The sequence below is a fragment of the Pipistrellus kuhlii genome, unplaced genomic scaffold (assembly GCF_014108245.1).
Source record: "Pipistrellus kuhlii isolate mPipKuh1 unplaced genomic scaffold, mPipKuh1.p scaffold_m20_p_3, whole genome shotgun sequence".
Lineage (NCBI taxonomy): Eukaryota > Metazoa > Chordata > Mammalia > Chiroptera > Vespertilionidae > Pipistrellus > Pipistrellus kuhlii.
The window spans coordinates 43,482,859-43,505,398 of NW_023425529.1; the positions used below are offsets into that span (position 1 = coordinate 43,482,859).

Consider the following 22,540-nt stretch of genomic DNA (forward strand, 5'->3'; position numbering starts at 1 on the left):
GGAGCTGGAGCCTGTGTGTGTAAGAGGACTGAGATGAGAAACCCCTTACTCCCATGACACCATAGGCTGTGGTGTGCTTCCCCCTCCCCCAACCATTTGCCTGCAGGTAAACTGAGGGGCCCAAAGTCAGATCCAAGGATCTAGAATAAGCTCTAGCCTTGAAGCGGCTAGAATATGGCCCACACACAAATGTATGCACTACCGCCCTTCAATATCCCCGGAATATTCCTCTCTCAGACAGATCATGTTTGGGATTACTGAACGATTCAAGATTCCTCTTTCTCCACACCCCCACTTCTAGAAAAGGGCATTTTTAGCAACATTTTTGGAGCTTTGAAAGTAATGTTAGGTTCTGTGTGGGATAGAAACATACATAAGCCCTGGTCCCTTTCCTCAGTTTAATGTAGCTGGAAGCCATGCTATTTCCTGGGTTTAAAGACCTGGTTCTTCCATTGTGTCCCCTTTTCAAATTTCTTAATCTTTGCCTCAGTTGCCTCAGCCTCAAAACAAGAACATTTAGTAATTCTTCTCACAGGGCTATTGATAGGATTAAATGCCTTAATACATATGAAGCATGTAAAACAGGGCCTGGCACTTAATGAATCTACGAATGTAAGCTGTCATCATCATTGTCGCATTATTGCCAGCATCATCTAGAAGTGCCAGACACACTATAGAAAAAGAAGGGTTTCCAATCACTTAAGGATAGAGTAAAACTTAGTAACAACCTGTCTATCTTGAGAGAGTATAGACAGAACCATATGAAAGTTTGTATCCCCCCAAATATCTTGTTTATGGATGTATGATAGGTAGTTATTAAATGCAGGAACTTTCATAAATTGCCTTAGAGACAAAAAAAAAAAAAAAAAAAAAAAAAAGGAATAAAATTCAGTTGCTTGAACATATAAGAATATATTATTAGTATTAGTAACAACAACTACAATTCTTTTTTTTTCTTTTTTTAAAAATTTCTTTATTGATTAAGGTATCACATATTTGTCCTTATCCCCCCCATTCCCATCCCAAACCCTTCCCTATGTATGCCCCCACCCCCCTGTCGTCCGTGACCACTGGTTACGCTTATGTATATGCGCACAAGTCCTTTGGTTGATCTCTCCCCCCTTCCCCCACTCTCCCCTACCTTCCCTCTGAGGTCTGACAGTCTGATCGATGCTTCCCTGTCTCTAGGTCTGTTTTTGTTCATCAGTTTATGTTGTTCATTATTTCCCCTAGATGAGTGAGATCATGTGCTACTAGAAATACACTTATAAGAACCGAAAATGAGACAAGCAACATTGGTCATGCTGGGAGGCAAATGAATCAGTCTGCAGTGAGTTTCATCTTGGGCCGACAGTTCTCTTAAGTTCCAATTTCAATGTTAAACAGTTCCTTATGTGTACATGTCAGCAATGATACAATTCTTTACTACTAGAGGCCTGGTGCATGAAATTCGTGCACAGGGCTGGGAGTGTATGTGTCCCTCAGCCCAGCCTGCACCCTCTCCAATCTGGGATCCCTCAAGGGATGTCCGACTGCCAGGTAGAATCGGGCCTAAACGGGCAGCCGGACATCCCTCTCACAATCCAGGACTGCTGGCTCCCAACTTCTTGCATGCTTGCTTTCCTGATTGCTCCTAACTGCTTCTGCCGGCCAGGGTGATCACCCCCTAACCACTCCCCTGACAGACTGATTGATGCCAAACTACTCCCGTCAACCTGATTGCCCCTAATTGCCCTCCCCTGCAGGCCTGGTCACCCCCAACTTCTCTCCTCTGTCAGCCTGGTCACCCCTAACTGCCCTCCCCTGCAGGCTTGATCACTCCCAACTGCCCTCCCTTGCAGGCCTGGTCCCTCCCAACTGCCCTCCCTTGCAGGCCTGGTCCCTCCCAACTGCCCTCCCTGCTGGCCATCTTGTGGTGGCCATCTGTGTCCACATGGAGGCAACCATCTTTGACCACATGGGGGCAGCCATCTTGTGTGTTGGAATGATGGTCAATTTGCATATTACTTTTATTAGATAGGATAGGATAGGCACAGTGCTAAATGTTTTCATACATTGTATCATTTAATTTACACAACTCTCTCTAAGTTATTATCAATCCCATTTTTACAGATAAGGAAACTAAAACATAGAATTTATGCAAATAGTCATATCAATTGATGCAGAAAAGCATTTGACAAAATCCAACATCCTTTCTTGATAAAACCCTCAGCAAAATGGGAATAGAAGAAGCATGCCTCAACATAATAAAGCCTTATATGACAAACCTACAGCCAACATCATACTCAAAGGGCAAAAACTAAAACCATTTCACCTAAGAACAGGAACGAGACAGGGATGTCCACTTTTACCACTCCTGTTTGACATAGTACTACAAGTGCTAGCCATAACAATTAGACAAGAAGAAGAAATAAAAGGTATCCAGTAGGAAAAAAGTAAAACTGTCATTATTCGCATATGACATGATATTGTACAATACATAGAAAACCCTAAAGACTCCATCAAAAATTATTAGACTTAATAAATGAATTTGGCAATGTAGCAGGATACAAAATTAATGCCCAGAAATCTAATACATTTTTACACACCAATAGTGAACTTACAGAAAGAGAAATTTAAAAAACAATCACATTTACCATTGCACCAAAAAAATTAAGATACATAGGAATAAACTTAACTAAGGAGGTAAAAGACCTGTACTCAGAAAACTACAGGACACTGAAAAAAAAGAGATAGAGGAAGACATAAACAGATGGAAGAATATATTGTGTTCATGGATTGGTAAAATCAACATCATTAAAATGTCCATACTACCCAAAGCAATCTATAGATTCAATGCACTCCCCATTAAAATACCAATGGTACCCATTCCCTCCCCTCTCTTCTCCTCACCTCTCTAAAAATTCATCTGGAATAAAAAAAGACCCAGAATAGCCGAAACCAGTTTGGCTCAGTGGTAGAGCATCGATCTGCAGACTGAAAGGTCCTGGGTTCGACTTCAGTCTAGGCGCAGGCGTCTTCAAACTACAGCCCACGGGCCACATGCGGCCTGCAGAGGAGTCTGATCCAGCCCGCCAGGTTTTTTGGGCAGTGAGCGCAGCCAAGGTGTTACAGTAGGAATTAGTAGTTCATATAGTCCGGCCCTCCAGCTCTCTGAGGGACCGTGATCTGGCCCCCACTTTAAAAAGTTTGAGGACCCCTGGTAGGGCATGTACCTTGGTTGTGGGCACATCCCTGATAGGGGGTGTGCAAGAGGCAGCTGGTCAATGTTTCTCTCTCATCGACGTTTCTAACTCTCTATCTCTCTCCCTTCCTCTCTGTAAAATATCAATAAAATATATTAAAAAAAAAAAAAAAAGACCCAGAATAGCTGCAGCAATCCTGAGAAAGAACAAAGTAGGAGGGATCTCAATACCAGATATCCAGCTATATTACAAAGCCACTGTTCTCAAAACTGTCTGATATTGGCATAAGAACAGACATACAGACCAGACTGTAAAACCTCAGAGGGAAGGTGAGGGAGAATAGGGGGAAAGGGGAGAGATCAACCAAAGGACTTGTATGCATACATATAAGGCTAACCAATGGACACAGACACTAGCGGGATGAGGGAATGAGCGAGGCTGGGGGGGTTGGGAGTGGATAAGGGCACATATGTAATACTTGAGTCAATAAAGAAAAAAAATTGTTTATGCAACTTGTCCAAGGCCATACAACTGATAAACAATAATGCTGAGTGGGGTAATTCTTCTCAAATAGTAACCAGTAAGGATGTTCAGAGAACATAGATTAGAAAAAAGAGGAAGATGGAAACTAAAAATGGGCATGCAGATAAAAGAAGCTATTAATATATATCTCATGTTATTAAAACTCAAATATCTAAAGTAAGCCTTGGATTTTTTAAAAAATATATATTTTATTGATTTTTTACAGAGAGGAAGGGAGAGAGATAGAGAGCTAGAAACGTCAATGAGAGAGAAACATCGACCAGCTGCCTCTTGCACACCCCCTACCGGGGATGTGCCAGCAACCAATGTACATGCCCTTGCCCGGAATCGAACCTGGGACCTTTCAGTCCACAGACCGACGCTCTACCACTGAGCCAAACCGGCTTCGGTAGCCTTGGATTTTGACAGTCCACACTCGAAAGATGCACTTAAAAAAAAAAAGTTTATATTGATTTCAGAGAGATGAAGGGAGAGGCAGAGAGAGATACAAATACCAATTAGCCTCCTCTCAACCCCCACTTGGAATTGAGCCTAAAACTCCAGGCATGTAGCCTGACAGGGAACCGAACCTTAACCTCCTGGTTCCTCCTGGTTCATGGGTCGACGCTCAACCACTGAGCAACACCAGCTGAGCCGAAAGGTGCACTTTTCACTTAATGTGTACCTAATTAATATCATGAATTCAGCATGTCTGCAGTAATACTAACGAACAAGGACGCATCTCACCTTGATTGAGATATGTCAGGGTTTCGTCGTGGAGTTTCACTGCTGGAGAGGTGGCAGCACAAAGCACATACTGAAAAGGTAGGATTTTATTCTCATTATCAGCAGGCAAACTTGACTCTTCTTGCTTAAAAATGGGCAAGGCAAGGACATCACTGAAATAAAACAAATAAATGACTTTTGTTAACATCTGACAAAGGTGCAAGAGCAGATTTATTGTGGAAGCAATTTAACTGCAAGTTGCTATGGCAAACCATAAATATTACTCACTTTTCTGGAGTTTCTTCCCAACTATTCAGTTCAGATTACCAGCTGTGATATCCCCCTGACCACAAGGTGAGCAATGACTGTTAAAACCACCTGAATGCCCAAAGACCGTGTTTCTAGGGAACAGAGGTGTTTCTAAAAGGGTGGAAATCGTATGTAGAGTTCTAAAATCACAATTTAGAACGTTCAGTAATATATTTGTTCTCTGAAATGCACTTCAGTGTCTTTATTGTGCAGTCCCCCTTTATCCAGATTCTGTTACATGCAGCCTGAAAATACTAAATGGTAAATTTCAGAAATACCAATTTCTAAATTTTAAGTTGCAAAACATTCTGAGAAGTGTGATGAAATCTCACACTATCCTGCTCTGTCCCACCAGGACATGAACCATCCCTTTGTCCAGCATATACTTGGTATACGCTACTCACCTGTTGGTCACTTAGTAGCACTCTCAGTTATTAGATAGTTACAGAAAGGGAGAGCAGGAGGAGGGGGGAGGGACACGGACATGCACATATTCCTTTTATTATATTACAGAGCAATAAAATATGTTAGTCTTGCCGAAACTGGTTTGGCTCAGTGGATAGAGCGTCGGCCTGCAGACTGAAAGGTCCCGGGTTCAATTCCGGGCAAGGGCATGTACCTTGGTTGTGGGCACATGCCCAGTGGGAGGTGTGCAGGAGGCAGCTGATGTCTCTCTCTCACCGATGTTTCTAACTTTCTAACCCTCTTCCTTCCTCTCTGTAAGAATCAATAACATATATATATATATATATATATATATATATATATATATATATATATATATATATATTAAAGCTGTTAGACTTTGGGAGAGTTTGTTGCCATACATTTTTTTTTTTAAATTATTGATTTGAGGTGATGGAGGGGGAGGGGGAGTGGGAGATGGAGAGAGAAAGAGACAGAGAGATTTGTTGCTCCACTTATTTATGCATCCTTTGGCTGATTCTTGCATGTGCCCTGACCAGGAATCAAACTCACAACCTTGGGGTTTCAGGACAATGCTCTAACCAACTGAGCTAACCAACTGAAATCCCGGGTCAAGGTGCTATACATCCTTAAGTAGATCACATTTGATGATTCCTTGAAAGGAAGGGTTAGTGAAGATTACTAGGAATTAAGGAAAATAAGATCTTGCAACACAGCAACAGCTCAGTGTTTAGGAATGTAGAGCGTTTTTCTTCCTTCTCAAATGTCAGTGCCTAGCAAGGTTAATATACGTATGGCAACAGCTCCTAGACTTCTCAATATAATGTGGCATTACACCTAACCCCTCATGACTAAGCAGAGACTTATCATTTGAAGCTGGAATTTTAAAATTTATTCTAAAGTTACCCTTAAGATTAACCCAAATTAGTACAGCCAAACTCAATACATAAAACTATTTTCTTGAGAGGATTTAAGATCTAAAAACCTCAAATATATCTGAGTTACTCATGTTCTTGGCACACTGAATTCCTTTTACTCTGCTGTGGGAACAAAAGCATCATCCATTCCACATTCCCATAGTGGAGGCTAAACGTCACCAGTAACTACAGTTCTAGGTCCCTGCTTACACCACAACAATAACAAATTCAACCATTACAATTTTGGAAATACACAGAAGTCTCCTCTTTCTCAGAGGTAAGTTGAGTACAGATTAGGAAAACCCACTCTGGTAGACTCTAAGTTAGGGGTGTCGAACTCAATCAGAGAAGGGGCCAAAATCTAAAATCCAGCCTAAATCGCGGGCCGAATGGTTTACTGAACAGTCATAAACTGTCATTGTGATGGAAACGCAGCGGAGTGCAGTGATGACAGCGCGGTGCGGGCCACATTGCAAGGCCTGGCGGGACGGATTTGGCCCGCGGGCCTTGTGTTTGACACATGTGCTCTAAGTAGTTGCTACCAATGTATAATTTGGCACTTTATTATATTCTCTGATTCCTTCGTGTATTTAATTAATTCAGTGAGACATATGCAATTTGAAGAAATAAATTTTTTTTTATGTGCTTATTAGTAAAATAGAGGCCTGATGCTCAAAATTTATGATCATCCCTAGGCCTGGCTGATGATCAGGGCTGATGGGGGCCTTCCTTCATTCTGGTGGTCAGTGCATGTCATAGCAAGTGATTGATGGAACTCCCAGTCTCATGTTCGAACTCCTGAGGGGAAAGTTTGCATATTAGCCTTTTATATAGATAGATAGATATTTGTTGGTATGATTTATATTTCTGTTTATTTGCATTGTCTCAAATACTCAGCCCTAATACACTGTAATCATTTTGAAATTCTCAATATTTCATAGTACCTCTAATCAAGGATAAGGATACAGAAATATTACCGTTAAAAAGATAACTTGAATATATATATTTTTAATTTTTAAAAAATTAATTTTTAGTGAGAAGAAAGGAGAGGGGATGGGAGGGATGGAGATAAAGAGTGAGAGAAAAATATCTGTGAGAGGGAAGCATTGATCATGCAATAAACCCACAACCTGGGTATGTACCCTGACCAGGAATCAAATGAACTCCCCACCTTTTGGTGTATAGGACAACATTCAACCAACTGAGCCACACCAACAAGGACTAAGTACTGTATATTTTTAAGATATGCATCGACAAGTGGAAATCCATACCTGGGAGTAGAGGCATAGCAGAAAGCATTATTAAGAGTGATCTTCCCTGTATTAACTTGGATTCCCTGAAGAATATAAATTGCTTCTGATATAAATTACCCTTTTCTGAGCAGTCTCTACTAATTCACAACTATGGTTTAATGTTCTCCCTCAGGCCTACCAGCTGTGGAATGCTCTCTTCTAAAAACATCCTACTGCACAGAAAGGGAGAGGTTGGACGAGCTCTATCTTGAGTAAGAGAGGCAAACAGACAAGTGTCCATAACATTTAAAGAAATTAGAAACTACCTGGGACAGTAAGATATCATGAGCTCCTAACTCTCTATTTTATAACCTTCATTTCACTATGATGAAAATATCTGAAAACATGCCAATCCTATATAATAAAAGGCTAATATGTAAACAGACCAAATGGCAGAACGACCAGTTGCTATGACATGCGCTAACCACCAGGGGGTGTGCGCTGACCATGGTGGGCATCGGCTGCAGCAGGATGGTGGAGCAGGTGAGCAGGGGCACCAGACCAAGGCAGGGTGCTGGTTGCTATCGTCAGGGTGAGCCTCTGGTGGTTACTGAAAATTCTTTGCTCCCACATGCCGTGGTGCCTCCCGGACTCACACCCACTGCTGGCGCTGCCACATAGTTCCTTTCAAGGTGCACGAATTTGTGCACTGGGCCCCTAGTATCTCTATATTAGTTATAGTATAAAAGGGCAAGAATTGAAGATACTACATTCTATTCTGAGGTCAGCTTAAAAAAAAAAAAATCCATAAATAACTGGTCATAAAGGCCCTGGCTAGGAGCTGAGTTGGTTAGAGCATTGTGTGGATATGCCAACATTGTTAGTTTGATCCCTGATCAGGGCACATACAAGAATCAACCAATGAATGCATAAATAAGTGGGATAACAAATCAATGTTTCTTTCTTTCCCAAGAATTAATTAAAAAAAAATATTGTTAAAAAGAACACCAATAAATGCTGGACAAGACATTTAAAAAAGAAACAAAAAACTGGTCGTAACATCTTTAAAGAGGAGAGAAAATAACTGATTTCCTTGGATTTGTGGAAAAAGAGAGATGGCCCTTCAAGTTTTAATATGAAGCCAGTGAGATGGCCTGACTACTGAGTAATGGTGAAATTATCTTACTTTCTTGGCTAAGAGCATGCTGTCACAAAATGATAAAAGATTTCTGCTAGCTGAACATCTAATAAAAAATCTCATTAAACTAAAAAGCAGCACATATAATTTTTAAAATTGGCTTGCTAATTATTCTACCACCCAGAAGATAAGAAATAAGTAGAATTATATTCTGAACCTAATTTGACCAAGGAAAAGAAACTGATCAGAAAAAAAGAAGTGGTGGGAGCCTCAAAAGAGAGCAACGCAGCCAAACAGACAGGAAGGACAGGGAATAAATACAGCGGATGTCATTTCTAGTTTTTTAAAGAATAGGCTTCAAACAGTGAAGACAGGACCCAAGCCCATGGATGTGAGGTACTAAAATGGAACACAAGAAGATTGAGTTCTCAAAAATGAAATTCTGCCCATTTCACATTATCTGAGATGGTGGGGGAAGAGGATCGGAGTTGTCTAGAAAGACTAGACAAAAAGCTCAGCACTCAATTCAGAATTAGAAGGAGGTGCACAATAAAAATAGATACAAAGGAAAGAAACTTTTTTTTTTTTAGTGGTACTGACATAAATAAGAAGCAAGCTTGGGCTGAAACCCACAAGTGTGCTAAGACTTGCAAAAATGGTTAAGAGAGCCCTAACCGGTTTGGCTCAGTGGATAGAGTGTCGTCCTACAGACTGAAGGGTCCCAGGTTTGATTCCGGTCAAGGGCATGTACCTTGGTTGCGGGCACATCCCCAGTGAGGAGTGTGCAGGAGGCAGCTGAATCTATGTTTCTCTCTCATCGATGTTTCTAACTCTCTAATCCTTTCCCTTCCTCTCTGTAAAAAAAATTTAATAAATATATATATTTTTAAAAAGCTAAGAGAGGCACAGGTCTGCTCTTTGATGTAAGTAGTATATTACTACTTAATATGAGGCAGAGACAGAAGAACATCTCCTGTCTTTTCTGTAGTAGTAGTAATTTTTTAAATGAGGCAAGTATAGTCTCCATACCTTGACCAGAGTGGTCTGACATGAAATCTGGCAAAGACTAAAAGAGATTATTAAAATAATAGTTTGAGTGTTTAGGCAGAGCATCAGAGATTACTAGGAGCCATAAGCAAACAAACTCATATTCCCTTTTCATATGATTTGCCTGGGGAATGCTGGAAAGATAAATATTTCTGGTTTTTAGCAATATATAAAACAAAGTCTCTCTTGATATCTCTGTTCAAGGTGAAAAATATGAATTTTGCTACAGTTAAGTGGCTTTACAGATAACTATACAACTGTATCTAAAGAGTGCAGATAAATCTAGGAGGTATAGCAGTATTCCTCAAGACCCCAAAGAAAATCATCCCCTGCAACATTTTAAACAAATAAATGACTTGATAAGGACACTAAAAAGGATGATGATCAAATATGCAAATCACAGGAATCTGGTATGGGAAAGCAAATATCCTATATGATAGAATAAACTTTTAAAAGAATTCTAATTGGCTGGAACAGGAGGCTAAATCTAACTAAATAAGATTTAATAAAGATAAATATTAAGCCATAGACTTAAAACTAAAAACAGCAGAGTGATCCAATATATGTAAGAAAGACTAGGGCTTTAAAAAAATCGGTTTTGCCGAAACCGGTTTGGCTCAATGGATGGAGCGTCGGCTTGGGGACTGAGGGACCCGGGTTCGATTCCGGTCAAGGGCATGTACCTTGGCTGCGGGCATATCCCCGGTGGGGGGTGTGCAAGAGGCAGCTGATCGATGACTCTCCCTCATCGATGTTTCTAGCTCTCTATCTCTCTCCCTTCCTCTCTGAACAAAATCAATAAAAAAAATATATATATTTAAAAAAAATCGGTTTCAATGAGATAAACAGTGTGATACGGTTGCCAAAAATGCTGAGATCAGCTTTCATGAAAAACACTGTGCGGCCCAGCTGGCATGGCTGAGTGGTTCAGCATAAGCCTCTGAACCAGGAGGTCACAGTTCGACTCCCGATCACACGCCTGGGATGCGGGCTCAATCCCCAGTGTGAGGTGTGCAGGATGTTTGTCTGAAGCAAAGAAGTCTTGTTAGATCCACTCTATAAAGATATTCAATTCCCAGTTCAGGGTTGAAGAGTAGGCCTCTTTAAAGTATTCTCCAAATCCATGGGGCACGCTCCCTCTTGAGAGCATGCCCACACCTTTCTTCCCTCTCAGGCATGCATCTCTGAAACTCTAAGGGTCCCCGCCAACCAGGGGAGCAATGGGCAGTGGCAGCTTGTCCCAGGCTAACCCCCTGAACCTGTCTCCAAGGCTTCCTTTCTTCGGACTTCCCAGTGAGCCAAAGCAGCCCTGACTTGGCTCATTTCTTTCCCATAACATTTCTAGGGAGCCAAATCAGCCTCACCTAGTCTCTCTCCTGTTGCTTCTTCTATACTAAGCCCTTCTTTGTTTCACTGTCCCCAGCTTTAATAAAAATTCTCTCAAAATAAAATAAAAAAATAGCCCAACCAACCTACAAACCAGGAGGTCACAGTTTGATTCCAAGCCAGACCACATGCCCAGGTCAGAGGCTTGATCCCAAGTAAGGGCATGCAAGAGGCAGCTGATCAATGATTTCCTCTCATCATTGATGTTTCTGTCTCTCTCTTCCTTTCACTCTAAAATCAATAAAGATATCTTTAAAATTAATTAATTAAATTTAAAAATAAAAAGGACCTATATGTTTTGAGGATGTTAAGGTCTTAAAAGCTGTGTTGGGATATACCTAGGGATCCTCAAAATTATTAGAAAACACTAAGAGGTATATAATATTCTCTAATATACAGGAAATACACTAGTTCACCGCTATTATAGTCCAAAGTATATGTCATAACATCTGCTACAGAAGGCAGCAACCAATTGATAACTACAAAAGTTGGTATATGGGCTAGGCCAACTGGCTTCTGATCCTGTTTATATCTTAAAATTTCATTTCTACTTTTGTGTATTTGCCATGACAAAACAAGGCACAGATAAGACCTGGGCATGCTAAACCCTGTATATGCCAAATCCAAAAGACTTATCAGAATAGTATTTTCTAACAGATGATTCCTAAAAATCATACTTTTAAAATTTAAAAAAAATTCTCACCAAAGGATATGTTTAGTGAGGGGGAGGGAGGGAGAGGAGGGAAGGCGGGAGGGAGAGTGAGAGAGAGAAAGAATGAATGTATTATCAACTTGGGCATCTCCTGAACACACCCTAACTGGGGATTGAACCCCCACCCTAGGTTTGTGCCCTGACTGGGAATTGAACCCACAATGTTTGGTGTACAAGAGAACATTCCAATCAACTGAGCCACCCAGTGGCCAAGGCTAAAAATTATATTAATTGAAGCCAAGACAGAAAAAGGTTTTCAATTCTTAGGAAGTTTATATCTTATCCATTTGGGCAAAGTGATTCTAAAGAACTATGATCTCAGAATACACTCTTCTAAAATGATGTATGAAGCAGCTCGTAGTAAGTGGAATAGAAGTTGCCTGAGGTATTTATTGTACATGTGAGAGAGCCATCTTGATTGTCCAACATAAAGCAAATCTGCACCATCAATCCAGGGATTCATGAGAAGTCAAATTATTGTTTCAAGCCACTGCATCTTTGGGGTGGTTTGTCAAGTAGTAAGATAGAGCAGTGGTCAGCAAACTCATTAGTCAACGGAGCGGCAAACAGCAGCTCACGAGCCACGGTTTGCCGACGACTGAATACAGAAACAGGCCCCCGTTCCAATGTTTCTATAGAATTCTTTACGACAAAACTCAATAGTAGTGGTGAATATGTAAAGGAAGATATTAAATCGCTCACTCACACACACAGGAAACACAAAAGGGTACATTCCAAAAGCCACTGTATAGCACTTAAAAAATAAACAACAAAGCACAGAACCGCTTTACTTACACAGTCAAACCTTGGCTCTCCAATGTCTCCTATCTCAAACAATTCAGTTCTCGACCACAGAAAACTGCCTCAGTTGTCAAACAAAACTTTGGTCTGGACCTACCAATCCTTTCGTGCTGATACCTATATGAAGAGTCACGAGTCTCTCAGATGACAGACAAAGGAGAGAATGCTGGAGTATGAGTCAGTTTGCTGCTAAATCTGGTGTTAACTGCGCAGGAGACTGTGCTGTAAATATTTGAAAAATATCACCATGACAAAGAAGTAACAAACCTTGCAATAAACTTGTTCAGTGACAGTGTAAGTGTTTTCCTTCAGGCAACTGTTAGAACACAGGCAAAAACAAACAGCTTTGGACAGTTTTTTAGTGAGGCAGAGGCCCAGGGAGCCTGAAGTAAGTTCCAGTGGAGCAGAGAGGCAAAGAGAGACCGAATCCAGAACAGCTGCCTGATGTTTTTTACGGAAGGGACTCCCCAACAATGATAGCCCTCCATCGCTCCTCTCGATGTTCACTCATCAGTAGCTCTCAACATGAAAGGTAAGTTCTAGCTGAAACTGTTTTGGCTCAGTGGATAGAGTGTCCGCCTGTGGACTGAAGGATCCCAGGTTCGATTCCGGTCAAGGGCATGTACCTTGATTGAGGGCACATCCCCAGTAGGGGGTGGGCAAGAGGCAGCTGATTGATGATTCTCTCTCATCGATGTTTCTAACTCTCTCTTCCTCTCTGTAAAAAATCAATAAAATATATTAAAAAAAAAAAAAAAGGTAAGTTCTAGGATGTATGTAAATTTTTATTTCTTACTGTACATTTCATTTCCTTTTTGTTAAATTTTCACTTTTATTTTATGTCCTTTCGTTTTTAAAGTGTTTATATATTCAACAGTACGTTAGACATGTGCTGTAGTATACAAAGAAGGTTAAAACAGGTCGTCATTTGGGGGTCTGGAACAGATTAATTAAATTTACATGATTTCTAATGGGAGGGAAAATGATTCCGTTTTCAAGCTTCTCGAACAGACTTCCAGGATGAATTCAGTTTGAGAACCGAGGCTCAGCAGTAAACTGACTCATACTCGTGCGTTCTCTCCTTTGTCGCCCGCGAGACTCCTGACTCCTCGTATCAGGGTCCAGAACAGAAATTCTGTTGACCACCAAGACATTTTTCCGTGACAACTTGGGTTGAGAATTGAATTGTTTCAGAAGGGAGACATTTGAGAATCAAGGTCTGACTCTACTGTTCCTGGAACTATTTTCCAGGTCTCAATATGGTCTTAATATTCTTTAAGTACTTTAAGTAGGTGCTTTTAGGTTTAAACCATTCTATTTCTTCAGCAGTTTAAGAGAGACCAGAAGCTTTTCCAAAAAATATGAAGCTAATTTGTTTTCCCTCCAAGTTTTTGAACCTCCCTCATTTCTACCTTGCTGAACTATTTGTCACTAATTGACTTCTATAAGCAATGCGTTTTTTAATTTTTATTTTAGGTGAGAAAGTCACTAAAAACTTCTAATTTCAAATGTCTGCAAGTCTTACTTATTTTTGAAGTGGAAAAGAATCTGACCAATGTCAGATAACTTCAAGAGAATTTTTAAGATATTAAATGTTTAATCAGAGACTTCTGAATCACCAAGTCCTACCTCGGGGGATTTGCCAGATATAGGCCTGCTTTCCCAGTTTTTTCCTGCATTACAGGATTAGCTCTCACCAGCCCACAAACCTCATTAAAATGCTGCTAATTGAAAACATCACCTGTGGCATCATTAGTACCAGGCTTTTTTATTAAATTTCTGAAATTACTGACTCTTCACGTTAATAGCAAGGTGATGAATGGCAACCTGCAACAATAGTCATGGGTTATATGTTCTGGAAATCTGAAATTTTTTATATAGAAAGTAGAACTCCCCCTTTCAGTATTCAAAGCTTCTTTTCAGGTCCAAAATGACCACCTTTGGGGTTCTTCTGCCTTGCCCATTCCATCCCCATCACCACACCAAGCTTCAAAGCCACACAATCCCCCAGTCCCCAGTTCTTCCCAGGAGTAAAAGATAAGCACAGGTATTTTTCTGGTGTTTTTTGTTTGTTTTCTTCTGTGTGTGTGTGTGTGTGTGTGTGTGTGTGTGTGTGTGTGTTTAACTTTAACTGGGGAAATCCTCTAAGTACCAGAACACTAGTCCTATGTGATGGTAAGAGGCTTCACTGTCCCTCTCCCTTTAAGCTCCCTTTAAGTGTAGTAGGGCTTTACAAATTCTCTTCCTCCTCCTCCTCCAGACCAGACCTTTGATGAAGGCCCTTTCTTCTAAAATGGCCAACATGTTCCAAGGTGCCCTCGTCTAGGTGTGCTGATGCAATCACAGCAGGTCTTTTAGTTGCTCCCTCTCCTTTTCTTTTAGAGAATTCGTTACGTCTCTAAGAATATGCAAAGCAGAAGACAGCCAGTTCACTGAGCTCCAACCCTTCTTAGGAATGATAACTATATACTTTTCATCATTATCCTCCCATCTGCAGCCAAAGTAACCTCTAAACTGTAAATCTAAAATATCACTGGCTCTGTTTACATCAAGCTTGTCAAACTCACGGCCCACATGAATATTTTTGTGGCTCGGCCAATGTAACAGTATGTAAGAAACGTTTTAATAAAAATTTAAAATGTAATTTAATTTTTACAATATCCTGTTATACATAACTAGAGGCCCGGTGCATGGATTTGTGCACACTGAAAGGAAATTAATTAGAATGTGGCCAGTGGAGCAGGACTGCGCGAGACAGGCCGGACACACCCTGGAGCCATCCTCCTGTGGTCGCTGCCAGCCGGCTGCACCTGGGGCAGCGCCAAGGCTTACAAGGCATCTGCAGAGTGAACGGGGTTCCTCTGGCAGGTGGGGTCCCTCGGCCAGGCCTGTGGAGATCGGGCCCAAACTGGAAGTCCAACATCCCCGAAGGGTCCCAGAGTGCAAGAGGGCACTCTGCACAGTTGCTGTCACTCAGCAGCACCTGGTTGGCTGATCAGCTGGTCACTTAGCTTTTTATATATATAGATTGTTAGTAACTAACTACAACGTTCACTAATGACATCACCATAATCGTGTTGCCTTCATTTCCCTACGTGCCTTACGAGCAGGCGCACCATTTCTCTCCACTAATACTAGCAGCGAATATTTTGGCAGCTGACTGCCATGTCATTAGTCTTGCACTGACTTGTTTGGTGTGCACAACAGGAAATATTTCGTTTTTGGAGAACAAGAAAAATAGGTTTATTTGCATTATGCTTATTAATTTGTCCAGTCATTCAGTGTGTGGTAAGTTACTAGGAATGTTCAAGAAAAAAATATTAATTTTTATTAAAATGTTCAATTTTATGTTAATGATTACTCATTTATTTCAGCCCTTTATATTCTGCATCATTTCTAGGAAAATTGAAGCTTTTGGTTTTTTTAGCCCAAATAAACTTTGTTTATTTGACCCGTGTTAGCGTTTGAGTTTGACATGCTTGGTTTCCATGCTTCTGTAGCTTCTCAGTGAAATCATGACAGTTCTCATCAGGGCTCCCAAGGCTCTTCCAAACTGGACCTGCTTACCTGTACAGTCTCATCTCATTACCTTTCCCTTTGTAAACTGAAGTTCCTTTTCCTTGCTGTCCTCTACTTCAATTCCTCTCAACTATTACCCCAGAAGAGTAATAACAAATGCAAAGGCCCTGAGGTGGGTATGTGCACAGCATCTGAGGAGCTGTAAGAAAGCCAGATGTGGTTGAGGCAGAGCAAGACAGGAGAACAGAAGTTATGGGCAAGATGTCCAGCGAGGCACTTCATGTGTATTAATCAGAAATGAGGCTTTTATTTAAAGGGCGATGTGAAATCATTGGAGAGTTTTCAGGAGAAAAGTAACATGTTCAGTGGTTGAGTGTCAACCTATGAACCAGGAGGTCACCAAGTAACAACAGTAAATTCTAGGGAGGGAGTAGAATCTCATTTCCAATGTTACCACATTACAATACTCAAAATGCACAGTTCTCAACAACAAAAAATATGACACATATAAAGACACAGGAAAGTATGGTCCATTCACAGAGGAGAAAAAGAAATTGACAGAAACCATCCCTGAGCAAGCCCAGATACTAGATTTACTATTCAAAGACTTTAAATTAACTGTCTTTCTTCCCTCCCCAAACTATAGAAGAGAGTTTATTTAGAAAGTCACAGAGGTAGAAGTTAGCCATAGAAGAAATGGGCTCAGGAAACAAGGTACTGAGGCAAAAGAAGGGTCTTTGGAGCTCGGAAGAAAGAGAAAGGCAAGGGGGGAAGAGGGTGGGGAAAGGAGCAGGCACACTCCATAGAGAACCACTAAATTAGCCATCTTAAACATGCTCAGAGAACTGAAGGAAACCATGGACAAATAACTAAAGGAAATCAGAATAGCAATGTATGATTAAGTAAAGAATGGCAATAAAAAGATAGAAAGTATTAAACGGAACCAGGCAAAAGTTCTGGATAAAAAAAAGTACATTAGTTGGAGTTAAAAATTCATCAACAATATTGAAAAACAAAGTAGGGGGACTCAAAATTCCAAATTTCAGAACTTATTTCAAAGGTACAGTAATCAAAACTGTGTGGTACTAGCAAAAAAAACAGACATTTCAACCAACAGAATAGAACTAAGAGTTCACAAACAAATCTTTGTATCTATGGCCACTTGATTTCCACAAGGGTGCCAAGAAAATTCAATGGGGAAAGAAATGAACAAATGGTGGATAGGACAACTGGATATCCACATGCAAACAAATGAAGTTGGATCCCTACCTCACTCCATATATGAAAATTTACCTAAATATAAGACTCTCAGAAGAAACCACTGGGTAAAACTTCATGACTTTTGATTTGGCGATAGATTCTTTTTTAAAAAATATATAATTTATTGAATTTTACAGAGAGGAAGGGAGAGGGATAGAGAGCTAGAAACATCAATGAGAGAGAAATATCGACCAGATGCCTCCCGCACACCCCTCACCGGAGATGTACCCACAACCAATGTATTGGATACATGCCCTTGACCGGAATCGAACCTGGGACCCTTCAGTCTGCAGACCGACGCTCTATCCACTGAGCCAAACCGGTTTCAGCATGGCAATAGATTCTTAAAGTTGAAATCAAAAGCATGAATAACAAAAGAAAACATAGGTAAACTGGATTTCTTCAAAATTAAACACTTTTGTAAATCAATAGTTTATAGTATTGTATTGGTATTAAGTTCCTGATTTTATGTAAGAGAATTTGTGAAAAGACAACCTACATAATGGGAGAAAATATCTGCAAACCATTTATCTGATAATGACCTAGTTCCTAGAATATATATATATATATAAAAAAAACTCTTACAACTCAGCAACAAAAAGAAGACAATCCAATTTAAACCTGTGCAAGGAACTTGAATAGACACTTCTCCAAAGATATACAAATGATCAACAAGCACATAAAATGATGTTCAACAACATGCCCATTAAGGAAATGCAAAACAAAACCACAATGAGATACTACTTCACACTCACTAGGATAGCTTTAATTTAAAAAAAAAAGAAAGAAACGGTGAGGATGTAGAGAAACAGAAACCCTTGAATAGTGGGAATAATAGATGCTGTGTAAACAGCTTGGAAGCACTCTCCCTCTCGGGAGCACACCCACACCTTTTTTTTTTTTTTTATGTAAGAGAATTTGTGCCTGGGCAGGGCCCCTAGACCTAGAGGCTGCTGGCTGCTAGCCGGGGCCTTCCTTAATTCCACACTGCCCCCTGGTGGCCAGTGTGTGTCATAGTGAGTAATTGAACTCCCGGTCAGTTGAACTCCCAAGGGGACACTTTGCATAAGAGGTTACGCGGTTTTTGTGACTGGCTTCTTTCAGCATGTTTTCAGAAACTCTCCTTTACTTTAACTATAAAGTCTGTGCCATGTATTTTTTTTTTTTTGAAGAGGAAAGGTCTTTTTTTTTTTTTTAATATATTTTATTGATTTTTTTACAGAGAGGAGGAGAGAGGGATATAGAGAGCTAGAAACAACGATGAGAAACATCGACCAGCTGCCTCTTGCACACCCCCTACTGGGAATGTGCCCGCAACCAATGTTCATGCCCTTGACCGGAATCGAACCCGGGACCTTTCAGTCCGCAGACCGACGCTCTACCATTGAGCCAAACCGGTTTCGGCTGTGTCATGTATTAAATGTAAGAAAAAAAGTAAGGAGACTATTAAAGGACTACTTATGAAAAGAATATTTCTGAATAGAATGGCAGATAAAAAATAAGAGAGAAGACTCCAGCTAAAATGAATCTTCATAAAATATGAATCAATAAATTTGAAGCAAAATCATTAAAGTAAACAAACTATAATAGTATAAGACAAATATATTAGGGAAAGAATTTTACAGAGCAAATTGCTTGTCAAAGAGAACATTTTCCCTAATGGAGGTGTAGAAAAAGCAATCACAAGGTCTAATTAAAAGGAGAAACAGGAAGAGCAAAAAGCCATGACCTCCGTCCATAAAAACTCCTCTGGTTTCTTGAAATGTGGTTCCTAAACTACTCACATCAAAATCATCTATGAACTTGTTTTGTCCCAGACAATCACCAAAGTGGGACTTTGGAAACCATTTTTGATAAGTACTCCAGATGATTCCCATGAATACCCAAGTTTGAGAACTAATATCTAAGTAACACAAATTAATGCAAATGGTATTTAATGTATGCAAGAACAAAGAAAATAGTGACAAGAGCAAAATGCATGAAAAAAAGCGAAGAAAATAAATAAAAAAGTAGTACATTATAAAAATAAAATGATGGTTGAAAACTCCTGTAAACTTGATATTGAAAAAATTCTAAATGTGTAAATATGCAGGCCATTCTTACTAATACCTGTGAAGACCACTCACAGTGATAGAAAGCACTCATCAATGTAAGGTCATGTAGCAGAGGGAGTCCATAGTGGATTTGCAAATGTTTGTTAACAATGTTAACTATTTTTATAACAAATACAGTTATGTTTAATTATCTCCATCTTCAACTCAACCTAGACAAGAACCAAACTTTTGCTGTGGTAATCTTTAAATGGACAATAGCATAAATTGTCAAATATTATATCAGATACCAACAGGCAAGCTGTTGGTATCTGATATAATATTACTTTCAGACCAATTTAATCACTATTTTTAAGGCCAGACTTATGTAAACAAGGACAGGCAAAACTAGAGTTAAATTTCTCACGACAGCCCTAGCCTGTTTGGCTCAGTGGATAGAGCATTGGCCTGCATACTAAAGGGTCCCAGGTTCGGTTCTGGTCAAGGGCACATGCCCGGGTTGCGGGTTCAAACCCCAGTAGGGGGCATGCAGAAGGCAGCCGATCAATGATACTCTCTCATTGATGTTTCTCTCTCTCTCTCTCTCTCTCTCTCTCTTTCTCTCTCTCTCTCTCTCTCTCTCTCTCTTTCTCTCTCTCTCTCTCTTTTTCTCTCTCTCCCTTTTCCTTCCTCTCTGAAATCAATAAAAATATATTTTTTAAAATTTCTCAAGACTAAGAGCATTGCATGATAGAACTCAAATTTCCTTAAAAGTCACAAATATATGTATACACAGATAGCTTTTATTGTTCTAACTAAGCAAAAATTCCTGAAGGTGAAGTATTTACTAAATTCTAACTCCTAATTTTACTTTAGTGAGGAAAGTCCAATTTGGTTTCATAGGGATAAAGAAAGGAAGTTTACATTATGTAACTCTCAAAGGATCTCACTATCAGAATGCAAAATTTATCCACCTTTCCCATAAAAAGCATCTTTTCTCTATAACCTCCTAAACCCAATTAAGGTGTTAAATTCTAAAGTCCCTTTGAGGGGAGGGGGTTGGAAGGGTGGGTGGAAAAGGTGAAGGAATTAAGCAAAAAAGCACACAACAACAAAAAATGCCCTTCTAGACAGACAACAGTATGGTGATTCCCAGAGGGAAAGGGAGGGGTGTGTTGTGTGTGTGTAAATGAGGGATAAATGGTGATAGGAGACTTGACTTGGGGTGGTAAACATACAATATACAGATGACGTATTAAAGAATTGTACACCTGAAACCTATATAATTTTATTAACCAAGGTCACCGCAATAAATTCAATAAAAACAAAGTCTCTTTTGGCTTACTTATTTAGATTAAGCCTTATTATACATTTGGAAACCCAATTACATTCTATCTAACCCTAAGATGCAGATGTTTCAACATTTCCAGACATGATTCTCGCAAATCTTAAACATGAAACAAACCATACTGGGAGAATGAAGTAGGTAAATGCAAGCAAATGAATTATATGGGAAAGTAATGTTGCTTCAAAAGGGTACTTTATTATCAACATTTGGTTTGATACATTAAAGTCTAAAAGCATCTAAGAGTCCTCTTTGACACTTTTTCATTTCACAACTATGTTTCAAAAGTCCCTGGAATTAAGCAAAGCATTAAAAGCAGGCTAAGATACAGATGTGTGGACTTCATCACCAAGGTCTCACATTTCCTTCCAACAGTCAAGCAATATTCATCATTAAGACCCAGTTTCCAACTCCCGAACTCCCTGGACATTCCTTACATACTCAATACACACATACACACACACCACCACCACCACCACCACCACCCTCCCAAGTCTCTCACACTGGCACAACATCCTCTCAACATTTATTTGGTTGCTATGCTTCCTTCTCCTACTGATCCTGCAGACTTGACCCTGCCCACAATCTCTGGTTCCATTTCTCCCACCATACTCAAACTCAAAGCAATAAAAGACACACTTTTCCCTAACTGCAGACAACTTCTTTAACTCTGCCCCCCCCCCCCCCCCACACACACACACACCCCAGCTCTGCTCTCTATCCTGCCTTTGTTATTCAGAAGGTGCGGGGTCTGGGGCAATCTCACTCACCTCATGCTATAGGCACCAGCACCCAGCTCCTGGCCGATTCCGGACAGGCTAGCATCAAAGTCCTGCACCAGCCCGGATTCGATCACTTCATCGGCCAGCGGCAGCTTCAGAGCCCAAGCCATCCTGGCTCCTCCCTGGCCCCAGCAGACACTGTTGCTTCCACAAAGGTGAGCAGTGTGTGTGGTTCTATCCAATGGGGGCGAGGACTGTAGGAAACTCCAAACCAAGATTTCCCACGCAGTACCCACCGGCTACCCTTGAGCCCGACCCGCACGGATTCTCCCCTGCCCTCGGCTCCTTGTTCTGGGGCGCCCCTCAGGCCCTTCTGTTCTTTATTCCAGACTGCCCAGAGGCAGCCCTGAACTCTCACCCTCCTCCTCTCGGGGCTCTCCCTTTGGCGCGTGGGGGTCACTGGCTGCTTCCTCCACAGACCAGCAGCAGCGCCCGCCGCCCCGCCGGCGCTCCCAGGTCGCTGTCGCACCTTTGCCCCCCGCCCCTTACGGCTTAGGAACCCCCTCCCTCCCGGGACCCACGCTCCCTGGACCCTCCAAGGCCTCGCTTCCGGTCAGCCCCAAGATCACTTCCGGTCAACCCCGCAGCGCTTGGGACCAAATCCAGGTTTCCGCCCCGCCGACTCCTCGACCTCTGCGGCCACCCCGCGGCAGCGAAACGGGGAGAGGGAGAGCGCGGCGCGGGTTCCGAGCCCAGACTCGCCAGGCTGCCCCACCGCCCGCCGCCCCGCCGCCAGCCAATCATCTCGGCGCCCTCTTCCTCCGCCCAGCCGGGGGACATGACGTCACTCGGTCGCTCACCAATGAAAAGGAGACTGCGCTGGGTTCGGCAGTGCTGATAGGCCAGCTCCCCCTAGGTTCCGGCCCCGAGAGTGGGCGGGGCTACCTGGGAGGGGCGGGGACGGGCGTGCGTCAGGTGTCTGGGTTTCGGCGTGCCTCCTCCCTACGGCTACCTGCGCGCCGGGACCGCTAGGTTCCCCACCCGCTCCGTAGGGCGTGGGTGGGGCCATCGTCCTGGTCCTGCCAAGTCCTCCCTGACGCCCGGAAAGCTGGACCATTTCCCAGGCTCTACCTGCGTGCGCTCCTTGGCTCCCGGAATACCCTCTCTCCTGAAACTCACCTTTCTGGAGGTCAAGACTCTGCTTCAAGCCCACTTCCCTGGATGGTCGTCCTCCTCTCGTCGACCTTTCCCCGGCCCTCTCTT

The 22,540-nt window shown here is 41.5% G+C and overlaps 1 protein-coding gene across 5 annotated transcripts in view; it reads right to left on the minus strand.

The window, feature by feature from the left end:
• TFCP2 (transcription factor CP2) overlaps window positions 1-22,076 on the minus strand; it is a 45,435-nt gene extending 23,359 nt beyond the window's left edge. For 3 of the 5 annotated variants that reach the window (XM_036457892.2, XM_036457891.2, XM_036457893.2), the window contains exons 1-2: window positions 21,326-22,076; window positions 4,455-4,606 (exon numbers count right to left, since the gene is read on the minus strand). In XM_036457892.2, coding sequence (XP_036313785.1) covers window positions 4,455-4,606; window positions 21,326-21,447 — 274 coding nt within the window. In that variant the 5' untranslated portion in view covers window positions 21,448-22,076. The remainder of the gene's footprint in view (window positions 1-4,454; window positions 4,607-21,325) is intronic. The other 2 variants (XM_036457890.2, XM_036457889.2) reach the window with 2 other exon arrangements.
• Between the last annotated feature and the right edge of the window lie 464 nt (window positions 22,077-22,540).